Source organism: Macaca thibetana, chromosome 13 (genome assembly GCF_024542745.1).
Source record: "Macaca thibetana thibetana isolate TM-01 chromosome 13, ASM2454274v1, whole genome shotgun sequence".
Classification (NCBI taxonomy): domain Eukaryota; kingdom Metazoa; phylum Chordata; class Mammalia; order Primates; family Cercopithecidae; genus Macaca; species Macaca thibetana.
In genome coordinates this window covers 15941237-15955622 of record NC_065590.1, presented here as the reverse complement: position 1 = coordinate 15955622, position 14386 = coordinate 15941237, and the positions used below count along the sequence as shown (strand labels likewise).

The 14386-nt window shown below is 36.7% G+C and overlaps 1 protein-coding gene across 1 annotated transcript in view; it reads left to right on the top strand.

The window, feature by feature from the left end:
- The window catches only part of ZC3H6 (zinc finger CCCH-type containing 6), a 155719-nt gene that overhangs the window by 104742 nt on the left and 36591 nt on the right, over nucleotides 1-14386 (top strand). The window contains exons 3-4 of the mRNA XM_050753001.1: nucleotides 10638-10818; nucleotides 14051-14173. Coding sequence (XP_050608958.1) covers nucleotides 10638-10818; nucleotides 14051-14173 — 304 coding nt within the window. The remainder of the gene's footprint in view (nucleotides 1-10637; nucleotides 10819-14050; nucleotides 14174-14386) is intronic.

The following is a 14386-nucleotide window of genomic DNA, read 5'->3' as shown; positions in this document are numbered from 1 at the left end:
ACAGGGTTTCAACATGTTGGCCAGGCTGGTCTCGAACTCCTGACCTCAAGTGATCCACCCGCCTCGGCCTCCCAAAGTGCTAGGATTACAGGCGTGAGCCACCATGCCTGGCCCTGAACCACTCTTTTTCTTTTGAGATGGAGTCTCGCTCTGTCACCCAGGCTGGAGTGCAGTGACGCGATCTCAGCTCACTGCAAGCTCTGCCTCCCGGGTTCACACCATTCTCCTGCCTCAGCCTCCCGAGTAGCTGGGAATACAGGCACCCGCCACCATGCCCGGCTAATTTTTTGTATTTTTTTAGTAGAGACGGGGTTTCACCGTGTTAGCCAGGATGGTCTCAATCTCCTGACCTCGTGATCTGCCCTCCTCGGCCTCCCAAAGTGCTGGGATTACAGGTGTGAGCCACTGCGCCTGGCCCTGAACCACTCTTTACCAACTTATCTGGGACCCTGAAATGAAATAGGGTGACCTATTTTCTAGCTTTATATGATTTTCTAGCTTCATATGGTTAAGCCTTTTTACCTTTTTTTTTTTTTTTTGAGACAGGGTCTCTGTCACCCAAGCTGAAATACAATGGCCCAATGATAGCTTGCTGTAGCGTCGACCTCCCAGGCTCAGGCGGTTCTACCACCCCAGTCTCCAGAATGGCTGGAGCCACAGCCACACACCGTCACACCTGGCTCATTTCTGTATTTTTTTTATAGAGACAGGGTTTTACTGTGTTGCCCAGGCTGCTCTCATGCTCCTGGGCTTGACCAGTTTACCCTCCTCAGCCTCCCAAAGTGCTGGTATTATAGGCATGAACCACCGTGCCCACCTTTTGAAAAACCTGTACAATAAAAGGTTTGGACTAATGTTATCTGAGCACTTAAAAAAATGCTATTCAATTAAAAAAAAAAAAACCTATAGCATCTTATAACTCCAAATCCCATGCTGTCACCCAGCTGGTCTGCCCTGGTGGCCACCATTTCCTGACAAACATTCAAATAACTCCTGAGGAATTGAAGTAATTCACATTTATGACTCAGTGACACTGGCCTTGTCTCAGTTCCTATAGTGTATCATACTCTTTTGTACACAGAAGTTTTGCTCATCCTATTCATTTGTTTGCAGAGGTCCCTTCCCCATCCCCTGTCTCTCAGGCAGACTCCTCATCTCAGTTTATTTACGACTTCCTCAGGGAAAGCCTTCCACACTTCCCTGACGGATGACTTTCCCCTGTTGTGTGCACTCATAGCACCATTTACCTACTTCATATACTTGTGTGGTTATTTTATGTTTATTTGTGTGATTCTTCGGTGTCTGTGCTACCCCAAGATTAAAAACTTCATGAGAGAAGAAATCATGTCTTTTTCTTGTTTTTGTTTGCCATTGTATCCCCACTGAGAATGTGGTGAATAAATACATGTTAAATGAATGAATGGCCTTTTTTTTTTTTTTTAAGCTGGAAGGACATACAATTTTTACATGCATATAGTTTTTAAGAATTGCAACTCCAGATATTTTGGATTTCATCTCTGGATTAAGTCAGAATGTCAGACAATTGTGTACTCGCACAGTAGTACTTTGTTCCTTTACATAATTGTTTTTTCTTAATTGAACTTTGGTAGTGTGCCCTTGGCTCAAATTGGCATATTCTGTAAGCAATAAAATGTTGCATTGATTGTATGGACACTCTTGAGGACAGTGTCTGTCATATCAAGTACTGTCCATTACATCAGGTAATATTGTCATTATGAGGACTCAGAGGAGAAATTTCTCTCTGATCTTACTCTCAGAAAACAAAGTGTGGTTTTCTTGAGCAACTGGTCTGTTTTTTGTCTTGGAAGTACTGTTGTCTTAGGCCTAATTTTTGTTTCTTGAAGCTCAAAGCCAGATTTGCCACTCACATCTAAAAATTAGTTAGGGGTTTCTGGCATACACTATGTAAGCTAATCTTAGTTTCATCTTAATCTCTAGAATTTTAACTGTGATTATGTGATTATTTACATATTTTATAGATTGTTTAATAAAATACTCTTTTTTTTTTTTTTTTTGGAGCAGAGTCTCACTCTGTCGGCCAGGCTGGAGTACAGTGGCACGATCTCAGCTCACTGCAACCTCTGTCTCCTGGACTCAAGCAATTCTCCTGCCTCATCCTCCTGAGTAGCTGAGATTATAGGCATGTCCCACCATGCCTGGCCAGTTTTTGTAATTTTAGTAGAGATGGGGTTTCACCATGTTGGCCAGGCTGGTCTCGAACTCCTGACCTCAGGTAATCGCCCACCTTGGCCTCCCAAAGTGCTGGGATTACAGACATGAGCCATCGTGCCAGGCCTCAATAAAATATTTTATAAATACTTCTAAGGAATAATATAAATACCACCAGGGCTTAAATAAATAAATCTAAATCAATCTGCTTGCTGGTTAAGTAATGTTTCTCGCCACACAGAAAGTGGAAGAGATGGATGAAGAAGAAAATAAAGCTTATTACATGTTGGGAGGGATTCTAGGCGCTAAGTTCCTTTTTTTTGAGACAGAGTCTCATTTCTTTCGCCCAAGCTGGAGTGCAATAGTTGGATCTCAGCTCACTGCAACCTCTGCCTCCCAGGTTCGAGAGATTCTCCTGCCTCAGCTTCCCAAGTAGCTGGGACTACAGGCACCCGCCACCACGCTTGGCTAATTTTTGTGTTTTTAGTAGAGATAGGGTTTCACCGTGTTGGCCAGGCTGGTCTCGAACTACTGACCTGAAGCAGTCTGCCCACCTTGGCCGTCAAAGTGTTGCGATTACAGGCGTGAACCACTGTGCTTGGCCAATTCTAGGCATTACGTTCTAATTGGTTCACTTGGGGACTGGAAATTCTCCATTTTATTTTATTTTATTTTATTTTTTCTGCTTATGTCACAAAAGCACAGACATTCTTAACAAAGAGGTCTGAGATGGGATGTGAGTGTTTGTTAAGCTAAGGGACATAGGGTCAACACTTTTGAGTGCACAGACTGGGAACCTGGCAGAGGTTTTTGTTTTTTGTTTGTTTTGGTTTTTTTTGAGATGGAGTCTCGCTCTGTTGCCCAGGCTGGAGTGCAGTGGCGTGATCTCAGCTTACTGCAAGCTCCGCCTGCCGGGTTCACGCCATTCTCCTGCCTCAACCTCCAGAGCAGCCGGGACTACAGGTGTGCGTCACCACGCCCGGCTAGCTTTTTGTATTTTTAGTAGAGATGGGATTTCACCGTGTTAGCCAGGATGGTCTCGATCTCCTGACCTCGTGATCTGCCCGCCTCGGCCTCCCAAAGTGCTAGGATTACAGGTGTGAGCCACTGCATCCGGTGAACCTAGCGGAGTTTTAACAATTAGCTCACCTATTTTGACCATCCCTTAGTCCTGTAGAAATAGAACAGATGATTACGTATTCACTGCTGTATGGCTTATTACCTTTGTAGGAATTCTGACTGAAGGACTTGGCATTTGGCCTGACTAAATGTCAGAATCCCTTTATTTTTCCTTCCATTGCAAAATAATTTTTTGTACCATCAGTGAAATAACAGCTATGCAGTGGCATATACAGCTCTGGAGACCAGGCATTAGAAGAACGAGAGACAAGAATAACCAGAATGATGATAAGGAGAGACTGGAAGTCACTTTAGGTTGATGACCAAAGATTTCCTTACTTTGACCAGGAGATCAGAGCTCAAGGGTCCTTCTGAGTCCACTTGTGATTAGCTAGATTGTCTTTTCTTTCAGTTTGGCTATAGGTTAGTCAACCTTCCCTCCACAATCATCAGGGAATATTAGTGATATGTCCTATTTTTTTTCTTGGCGTGCCATTAAGAAATCTAAAGCTATGCTGTTACCCGTAACCACTTGGATTAATTATTTTAGATTAGTTTGTTATACTTCTAGGGCTTTATGGCTTAATCTTTTCAGTCAGCATTATTAACCAAGTTTTGATAGCTTTTTCGAGTTTTGTAACCCCCATCCAGGGAGATCAGTGTCCTCTCGGACACTCCCAGGTAAGCATGATCTCCTGGAAGACATGAGAAGTCTCTTAAATCATCTAATTATTACATTGTTACCAAGAGTTATTATGTGTATATGCAAGTTAGGTTCTAATGAGGCAAATATAAGTAAATATGTTGTTGATTCAGGAGGTAAAAATTAGGAGAGCCACCTGTAGTTTCAAAAACAAAAGAGGAATTACTTGTAACAAAAGTAAATAAGAAAGGAATTCTCAGTTATCTCTTGGGTAGAGATATGGTGCATAGAGTTAAGCAAAAATTGCAAAGGTTGTCACAGGACTTTGGAGGCCATTAGGCTAATTAAAATTTATAATATTGCCCATATATTTGTACTAAGTCTCATTCCTGAAGGATTTTATATTTGGGTTGAGGCTTTGACAAATTCTAAGATGGGCTTGAGTAGTAAAACAAACCAAGTAAAAATTGCCATTGCTGTAGATAGTCAAAAAGGGGTAAGCTAAGTTTCTGCAAATTAAATAATTTCAGAAGGTGTAAGAATGTATTGGATAAAGGATAAAGATAAAAAACACTTTGAAAACTATTGATACTCATCAGATTTTACCAGTAATTTTTCAAAAGGAACTGTTTATGAAACTATAAAGAGAAAATGGAGATACGGAAAGCCATCCAAGATACAAATGCCCAAGGCCAAGTTTTGAGATGAACAGAAAATCACAAAAACTCATGTCAAGTGGATCTTCCATGGCCCCAGTATGAGCAGACAGTATTTTCCTTGAGGAGAAATATCTAGTTTGGTAGGGGTAAGGTAGGGAGTTAGTTTAACAATTAATCAAGAGAGCTATACATGTGCTATTTAGGTTGAGGGAAAAGATCACAGTAGGCATGGGCAAAGCCTAGACTCAATCAAGTTATCTATCAAGCATGCTGACAGATTCAGACAGTTTATTAATTACATAGACAAATGCATGATCAGCATGGTGTCAGCTCCTCATGTCCCTCATCCACAGGATAACACTGAAACCAAACGGGGCCAAATGATAGGTAATGTGAGTGGTGGGCACTCTGTTGCTGAGGAACAGTTTCCATCCTGTAGCTAAGCAATTTTTTAGCCTACGGCTACATCCTAAGGAGTGGGCAAGGTGGTGAATCTCAGACCTCATGGAACCAGGGAAGGTGGATGAGAAACTGACTCCCAGCAAGCTCCCACAAAATATGGAGGTAGGTAAGAAATAGCCTTGTAGCAGCACCTCACAAGACTGCCTGTCTTTCCGTATTCTGAAGGAACACGGGGCATTCTGCCAAGGCTTAGGTCAGCCTATCGTTGGGCTTACCTAAGTGGCCTGTGTGGAGGCATGCAAGTTTTCCAGGGCAGCAGTACAGAGCAGTTATCCTACCCTATCATCTATAGTAAGGAAGAAATGACTGTGTGAATTTGTACAAAAGCAGAAACAGAAAAATGTTACAAGTAATCATTTCAAACATCTAGGAAATTTTGTTCTGTTGGTCTTAGGGTAAGCAGTCTAATTCTATTAAGTCGCTTGCTCCTGGACTGGAAAGAAATCCTAGAGATTCCGACACAGTCACTTGGTACATTCTGAAGATTGTCTTTTTTGTGATTTTCATATTATCCCAAGAAGTTTGCATTCATGAGTAATGTCTTTGTACTGTCATCTATCAGGAGTACTTGTATAGTCTTTTATAGAGGCTTTTGTGTTTCTTCCAGAAGACTCAGTTTCTGATCTGTAGCTTGTAACAGGAGCCTTTAGGCAAGCATAAAGAAAAAGCAGAAACTACCTGTGGAGGTAAGACTGAATAGTTTAGGTTAATTTATTTTAATAGCCATCAATATCAGAATAGAAAAAAGTAGAATCTTCTATTAAGGCATATCAGTTTGTAAAGATTTAATGAATAATTACCTTAAAATAAGAACATCATGAATGACAAGGGTACTGACCATTTTCAGAGTCTTGAATTTTTATATCATAGTGTATTACGATTTTCCCCAGTTGTCTCCAATCTAAATATTTAAATCTAGAGAAAAAATATTTTTAACTGTTTTTAAAAATAACAGCTTTATTGAGATACATTTCACTTTTAAAGTGTACAGGTTTTTAGTATATTCAGAGTAGTACAGTCATTACCACTATTTAATTTTACAATGTTTTCACCACTCCACAAAGTAACCCTTTACCCACTGGCAGTCACTCCCTGTTTTTCCCTTTAATCTACCTGGCAACTCCTAATCTACGTTGTATCTATATAGATTTGCCTAAGAGATAAAATCTATTAAAATTAATTTTGTTTATTAACTGGACAGTTATTTACCAGTCATTGGTACAAGAACATGAATATGCTCCTTTTTAAAAAAAGACATAATCTCTCTATTATGTTTATATTAATAAAACATCACCTATATATAATTAATTGACTTAGGAACTTATCTATTTGATGTATTACATTTTTAAAAAATCTTTAGTAAACAAAACAGCTCTTGTAGTATTAAGGTAGTTCAAAATCTGGGGAATGATAAGCAGTCTTAATTATTTCTGTTACCTCTTCTAGGTGTTTCTCAAGATCACTAAGTTAGTATCTGATACATTACTAGGTGCTCAATTAAGAAAGCTTTTTTTTTATTTTGGTGATAGAGCTGGAGTAAGAATCCAGCTTTCCTCCCATGAAATCTCCTTCTCTTTCCATGATACCACACATGCTTTCCACATGTGTCCAAAACTGACTTTCAAAGAGTTTGGAAGCAGTTCATAGTGTGAATTGTTGTTCTCTATTTTCTCTTTCTTTCACATTTTTTGTAGCCATACAAAAATGTACAAGTTTAAATCTGCTATTGTATGAATGCTGAAATAAGTAGGGTAAGGGAAAATAAAGAGAAAATTTTAAAAGTTTGCAATGTTTTATGTCTCATAACAAATATAAATGGCCCATATTTCACACTTAAATAATGTATGTAAAGTAGGACATGAATTTATGGGCATTTTTAGCCTGTGTACTTTGTTTTTAAATACCTCTAGTTAAAATGCTAAATATGAAGCGTGATTTCCAGGTGTAATTTTTTTTATGCTTTAAGGAGCTCACGTTGAAGGAGAGAGGCAATAAAAGAAAGGATAAACACTTACAGATATTTTTGTCATTTGTGTTTTAAATTTTATTGTATAAATATAGGTAACAAAGTACACAGTACTTAAATGTATAACTTGATGAGTTTTTACAAATACGTATAGTGTATATATAGTAATCACCACACAGATCAATATACAGAATATTTCAATACCTCAGAAGTTTCCTTAATACCCCTTTTTTTGTCACTTGCACTTCTGCAAGAGGTAATCACTATTCTGACTTCTGTTATATATTGGTTTGTCTGTTTTCGACAGACAATCTGTCGAAAATGAAATCATTTCATTTATGAATGAAATCATACAGTACTGTCTCGTGTCTGGCTTATTTTGCTCCTCATTATGTCTATAAGATTCCTCTATATTTTTTGTAGCAGTTGTTAATTTTTTTCTTTTTAGTATTCTGATATAAATAAAGTATAATTTATTTATCTATTTGCCTGTTGATAGAGATTTGTTGTTTATAATTTTTTACTATTATGACTAGAGCTGCCAAAAACATTCTTATACTTGTCTTTTAGTGAATAGGTGCACTCATTTTTTTGGATTATAAGGTTTTATAGTTTATAAAAGTTCAAAACATTTTAACTGAAATAGCCAGAATGTCAAGACTGCCTCATAAGCAATTTTCAAGTCTAAGTGAATATATATCTCTTTGATTTTATAATAGAAGCTGGGGAAAATTCCAGTGACTTTATAGCCACTTTAGGATAGTATCATATACCTGTTCTACGATGCAAGAGTTATGGGTATTATACATTCAGTCATTCAGTAAATAGCAAAGTGCCATGCTAGGTGCTAGAGATACCTCTGTAAAAGACAGTCATACACCCTGCTTTCACCAACGAACAAACAAGTCATTTGACATAATGTACAGAGTGCAATGATAAGAGAAATGAGAGCTAGCAGAGGAGTACTTAGAATGAAGCATCTCACCTAAACCTGGGTAGTAATGGGAGACATCTTATAGGAAATGACATCTAAACTGCATCCGAAATATTGAATTGGAATTAGCCAGGTGAAGGAGTTGTGGTGAGGCTGGTGACGTGAGCTGGGCATTGAGAGATTTTAGGCACTTTTTAAGGCTTGTAGACTTGAGAAACTGAAAGTAGCTGAGTAAGCAGAGGGAACCATTGAAGATTATGTTTTTATTACAGAACCTCTTAAATGTATAAAGAATAGAATGAATCCTCATATACACATCCCACAGTTTCAGCAGTTTACCAACTCATGGCCAATCTTATTAAGACCACGTCCACTATCCGTAGTGGATTATTTTGAAGCAGATTTGAGATATCATATCATATCATTGAAGATTTATGGCAGGAGAGTGACATTATCAGTTTCATGTTTTAGAAATTACACATACCTGGTAATTCTAAATTACCTTTAAAATGCACACACCATAGTTTAGTTGTTTTTCATTTGCTGCCATATATACATAGACATTTGCCTTTCTGCATGTACTATTTGTAGTAGTTTGCATTTTTTCAAACTATAGTGTTTTGGAAGTATGATTAAATGTTAAAATTGTTTTATGTATTCATCTTTCCATGTGTATCGATTGGTTCATTTGCATTTTAAAATACTGTTAATGAATATTTTGGTTTCCATCTTTAAAAATGTCGTAATCAATATAAAAGTCAGCTTGTTTCTAGGATTCAACCTCCACAATAGCAAAGATACTAGTATTTGGAAAGAAATTTGATTTATAGTTTTATTATGAAGCCTTTTTACAGATTCACGTTAAGGAATTGTTTTGTGGCTTGAGTTTTGTTACTATCTGTATGAAAATTTGTTTTTTTGTTTGTTTGTTTACTTAGTGTTTTACTTTGTTGGTAAGAATTAATATAGACTGGCTGGGCATGGTGGCTCATGCCTGTAATCCTGGCATTTTAGAGGGCCAAGGCAGGCAGATCACTTGAGGTCAGGAGTTTGAGACCAGCCTGGCCAACATGGTGAAACCCCCATCTCTATAAAAATACAAAAATTAGTCGGGTGTGATGGCATGTGCCTGTAATCCCAGCACTGGGGAGACTGAGGCATGAGAATCGCTTGAACCTGAGAGGCGGAGGTTGCAGTGAGCTGAGATTGTGCCACTGCACTTCAGTCTGGGTGACAGAGTGAGACCCTGTCTCAAAAAAAAGCTTTTTAAAAACTTTTTTTTTTTCAAATTAGGAAAATCATTTGTATTAAATATGACCAACAGTACTAGTTTTGAATAAAATTTTATACAGATAAGCTTAAAAAAATGGTGTGACCCCAATCCAAAAGAAGGACAGTGACACAAACAGATAAAGTATGCATGCAATATAACAGGCAGGGAAAATTCAACTTCACTAGTCATCAAAGAAAGTAAAATTTTAGACCTATTAAGCTGGCAAAAAAAAAGCAACTGAAATTCCACCACCACCATTAGTAAAGTTGTAGTAAAACTAATCCACTGATTCACTGCCAAAGATGATCTAAATTGGTGCAGCCCTTGTGCAAAGCATCATGGCGATACAGGTCAAAATTCCTGAGCATGGTAATTTCTGTAGACCAGATATCTGACTCTTAAGTAAGCCCCATATCAAGAATAAAGTTCAACCAAAGAATAACTTCACACTTAAAATGCTTATTGCTGAGTTATCGGCAAGCAGTCAAATGCCCAGCTCCATGTGAATTATTTATGATATAAAAGAACTTGATCAAATAAATATACAGCCATGAAATGTATAATATTTAAGTACAAAATACAAATTCTGCTATGCACATCTACTAAAATTTCTGAAAATATGTAAGCACAGGAAAGGGAACATATAATAAAGAAAAAAGAAGTTATGATATTCAAATGAAGAAATGTTTAATTATTTGATAGTGATACAGTATTTTTTAACCTAAAATGAGACAGATCCTTTTGTGCCTTTTGAGGTTTCCCTTTAAGCCACATGCCTGTATTATCTATTTAAAGAATTATTTTTTAGAAATAAAATAATAATTTAAGGACTGTACACATAGTGACAAGCCATAAGCTGAAGCCATAAGCTGCATCAACCGGATTCTAGATCCTCTTTCCCCAAGGGCAGCCCATTCTTGGTTCTTAGGTTGCTTTTAGTTTAAAACTATAGCTGTCTATGAGCTACTAAGTTAAAAATACCTTCTTGTAAGTCGAGTGTTTCTTGTAGCATTTTAGTTTAATTCCTTTTTTTGAAGAAAGTTTAGTAGATGGTAACTGTTGCAGTACTTTGGGATAGCACTGTATTTATTCATGCATTCATTTTGTGAGAATCAGTGATTGTAATCTAAGAGGTTTGCAAACTTCGGCTGCTGAGAATGGTTCTTACATTTTTAAAGGAATGTTAAATGAAGAAGAATTCGCAACAGAAACCATATACAGCCTGCATATGTAAAATATTTACTATCTGGGCCTTTATAGAAAAATTTTTCAAGCACTTGTCTAAATGAATATAACATAAATTCTTAGCATATGCTTTTTTTCTTTTGAAAATCTTTCTGTAAGATTTGTTTTAGAATTGATATTTGAAAATTAAAATTTTCCTTCTTTAGAGAAGATGGCGAATTAGAAGATGGTGAAATAGACGATGCAGGATTTGAAGAAATACAAGAAAAAGAAGCAAAAGAGAATGAAAAGCAGAAAAGTGAGAAAGCCTACAGAAAATCAAGAAAAAAACATAAGAAAGAGAGAGAGAAGAAAAAATCCAAAAGGAGAAAACGTGAGAAACATAAGGTTAGTTAGAATCTACTTTTTATTCTTTGATAAATTTTTATGAAATATATTAAAAATTAGAAAGCAGAAGTCATGATTTTATTATAAAACATATGGATTAGATATTTTCATTTATGTGATTAAACTTTCTAAACAAAGATTATATTAATTATCTTAAAGATTTAAAAAGTAATTAAGTTAAATCTTTTTTTGTTGTTGACACAGGGTCCGTTGCCCAGGCTTGAGTGCAGTGGCACAATTTTGGCTCACTGCAGCCTAGACCTCCCAGGCTTCGGTGATTCCCCTACTCAGCCTCCTGAGTAGCTGAACTACAGGTGCATGCCACCACACCTGGCTAATTTTTTTTTTTTTTTTTTTTTTTTTTAGTAGAGACAGGGTTTTGCTATGTTGCCCAGGCTGGGCTCAAACTCCTGGGCTCAAGTGATCTGCCGATCATGGCCTCCCAATTTGCCAGGTTTACAGGTGTGAGCCACCATGCCAGGCTTCAGTTAAATTTTAATACAGATTGAAATAAATAATATTTTAATTGATGGAAAATTGTATACATGGATATTGGAAGGTTAAGGAAAGACAGTTTCATTCTCTACAGATACAGATTAGTGCATTTGCATTGTCCATCTATTTATTTACGTATTCATTTATATGTATGATCGAGTGCTTACTATGGAAACCTTTATGCTATGTGCTGAGGGTTATAGTAGTGAGTGAAATAGTTGGCTCTTAAAGAGCTTACATTGCAATGGGAAGGAGAGAGGCAACACACAAGTGAAAAACAAATGCTATCAGAAAAACAGCAGGGTACTGGATGGAGAATTATGTGTATTTGGGGTAGGGAAGAAGGGGAACCTATGCTGACTGAGAAATCATGGACAAGTTGGCAGCAATGGAGGAGCAGGTTTTGAAACTCCCTGAATTTTCTCCATTAAAATCGAATGAATTAGGATAACACAACCAAAACCCATTGACAACATCTACGAAAGAAGAAAGAAACAAGTTATCTCTAATAAACCTAAAAAATACAAATGATTGGAGCCAAACCATAGACAGCAACAAGACCAGTGTCGCAACAGCATCAGTACAAATGAAGCAGAGGGAAAATAAAGGGACTTCCAGAAACCAAGTTGCCAACAAATATTCACCTCAAATGGTCCATGCCCAGCATGGAAACCTTATGGGCCTGAAAACAGCAGCAGAAACTGGGAGGGGCTATACTATCACCAGTTCATGCATGAATGTAAGGTGACCACAGAAATTGGATGGTGCTGAAAAGATCTGGACCTGATGAACCCCTAATACGAATCAACCAAATCCCTTTCTACGACAGTCCCACACTGAGGAGGTAACTGCTGGAAGTAGAATCTACATTGAGAAACAGGCATATAGGGCCAAGGAAAGAAATAGATAACAAGTGGGGGAAGGAAGCAGAAGAGGCATAGCTCAGAAAATAGCCATATTTTTGAATACTTCATGCTAACAGTAGAAGAGATAACCCTAGAGCTATGAAGCTAGGAAAGTTTTCTTGGCCCATTCCATCCATTTTTTTCACATGAGAAGCAAGATAGGACTATGGTCACATTTCATAGTTGTTATTGTAAGATAAAAGGGAATAATGGTGAGTAAGTCTTCCAGAAAAGAAAGCATGCCCACAAAACATATGAAAAATTTAACCTAATACTTAAAAATGACAAAAAATTAAGAAAACAATACAAGCTATGATCAAACAGCATAGAATAATAACAAAACAAAAAGGAAGTACTTAATAAAGTTATGAGCACAAGTGAATGCATTAGACTGAAAGCCAATAGTTTTTTTAAAAAGATCAACAACATATTTATCATTGACCAAACTAATCAATAATAAAAAGGAAAAGAAAAATAAATGTATATATGCTGAGGGTGAAATAACTATCAAAAAGGAAATTAAAATCATAAGAAATTTATGTATATAATTTTATGAAAATAAATATTAAAACCAAGATGAAATGGAAAATTTTCTAGAAAAGTACTGCCTATTGAAATTAATTCCAGAGAGTCAAAAAGTCTGAGACTTTTTGGAGTTTGTAATCTACCCTACCAAGAAACACAAGGACCAGATCTTTTCAGAGTATAATTCTACTAGTATTTTTCAGGTAAAAGGTTTTCCTTAGAGCTGGAGCTGCCTTCTCATGGTGACTGAGCAAACTTGGCTTTTAAATATATACTATTTATCTTAAATCCTAGCCAAGAATGATTAGATACTTAAAGTTGAAGCATTTGACAGCATAATTTAAAAATATTTCTTCATATCACCTATCAAATCAGCAAAGACAAAAGCAATAAAATCATAAAAACCAAACTCCAGACCATTTAGGAACAAGATGGAGGAAAGCAATTTGTCTTTCCTAAAATAACATTTCAGGATGGGTTAGAGAAAAACAGAGCCTTCCCTTATAAAAGCATCAGAGTTCAATCATTGCAGCAAATTTTTACTGAGTTTGTACTAGATCTAGATGCTGGGACTGCAAGGATAGTAATACACAGAGCCAGTGTCTTCATTGCTAAGAAATGTAAGAACTCTTTAAAGAGAATGCTCAACTCGGGAGGGTAATCATTTTGACCAGATGGAGAAGATTTGGTCCCATTTTTTTTTTTTTAAATTATATTAATACTTGAAAATGGTTACTCTTGATATCAATTATCATTATACTTGACATCAATAATCATTATCAGTTACTTATGCTTTTCATTTCACTTTTGTTCAATTTTGTGGGTCAGATTTATTTTATTTTTGTAATTTGTAATGTTTTGGTATCTTTTAGTTTTAGGGTACTCATGCAATAGAATAAGAACTCCAAAGCCATTTTAGGTAAAAACAAATTAATACATATTCTACTCATGTTCTATGACCCTTTTTGGTGATCTAGGAGCCAATTTTACTTTCTTTAGATTTAGCTTAAATGTAGATCATTTTAGAGCACAGGGGCGGAATATTTCTGTTTAGGTCAAAGGGATAATGAGGAAAATGTCATAAAGTTTCTGAGCAGAGAGGAAGATATACTTTCTTCTCAGAAAACCTCAGCGAAGTTGGAATGGTGGTGGCCTTTGGAGCAAGAATTTTTCAGTAGTACTTCAGAGTCTCCTGGAATAATATAATCTACTGGTTGGTACCTTTGGCTGAAACAAGCTTATCTAATTACTAGTAAAATTTTCTTCCTTTTGCAAATGTAACATATTTGTCTTTCCCCTCCCTTCAGCATAATTCCCCATCTAGTGATGATAGTTCGGACTACAGCCTTGATTCAGATGTTGAACATACAGAAAGTTCCCATAAAAAAAGAACTGGTTTCTACAGGGATTATGACATTCCATTTACTCAGGTATTGCCATTTTTTTGTTTTGTGGTAGAACATAGATAGCGTAAAATGTACCATTTTAACCCTACAATTCAGTGGTATTAAGCATATTCACAGTGTTGTTCAGTCATCACCACTTATCCATTTCTAGAAATTCTTGATCATTCCAAACAGAAACTCAGCACCTATTAAGCAATAACACCTCGTTTTCCCCTGCCCCCAGCCCCTGAAAACCAC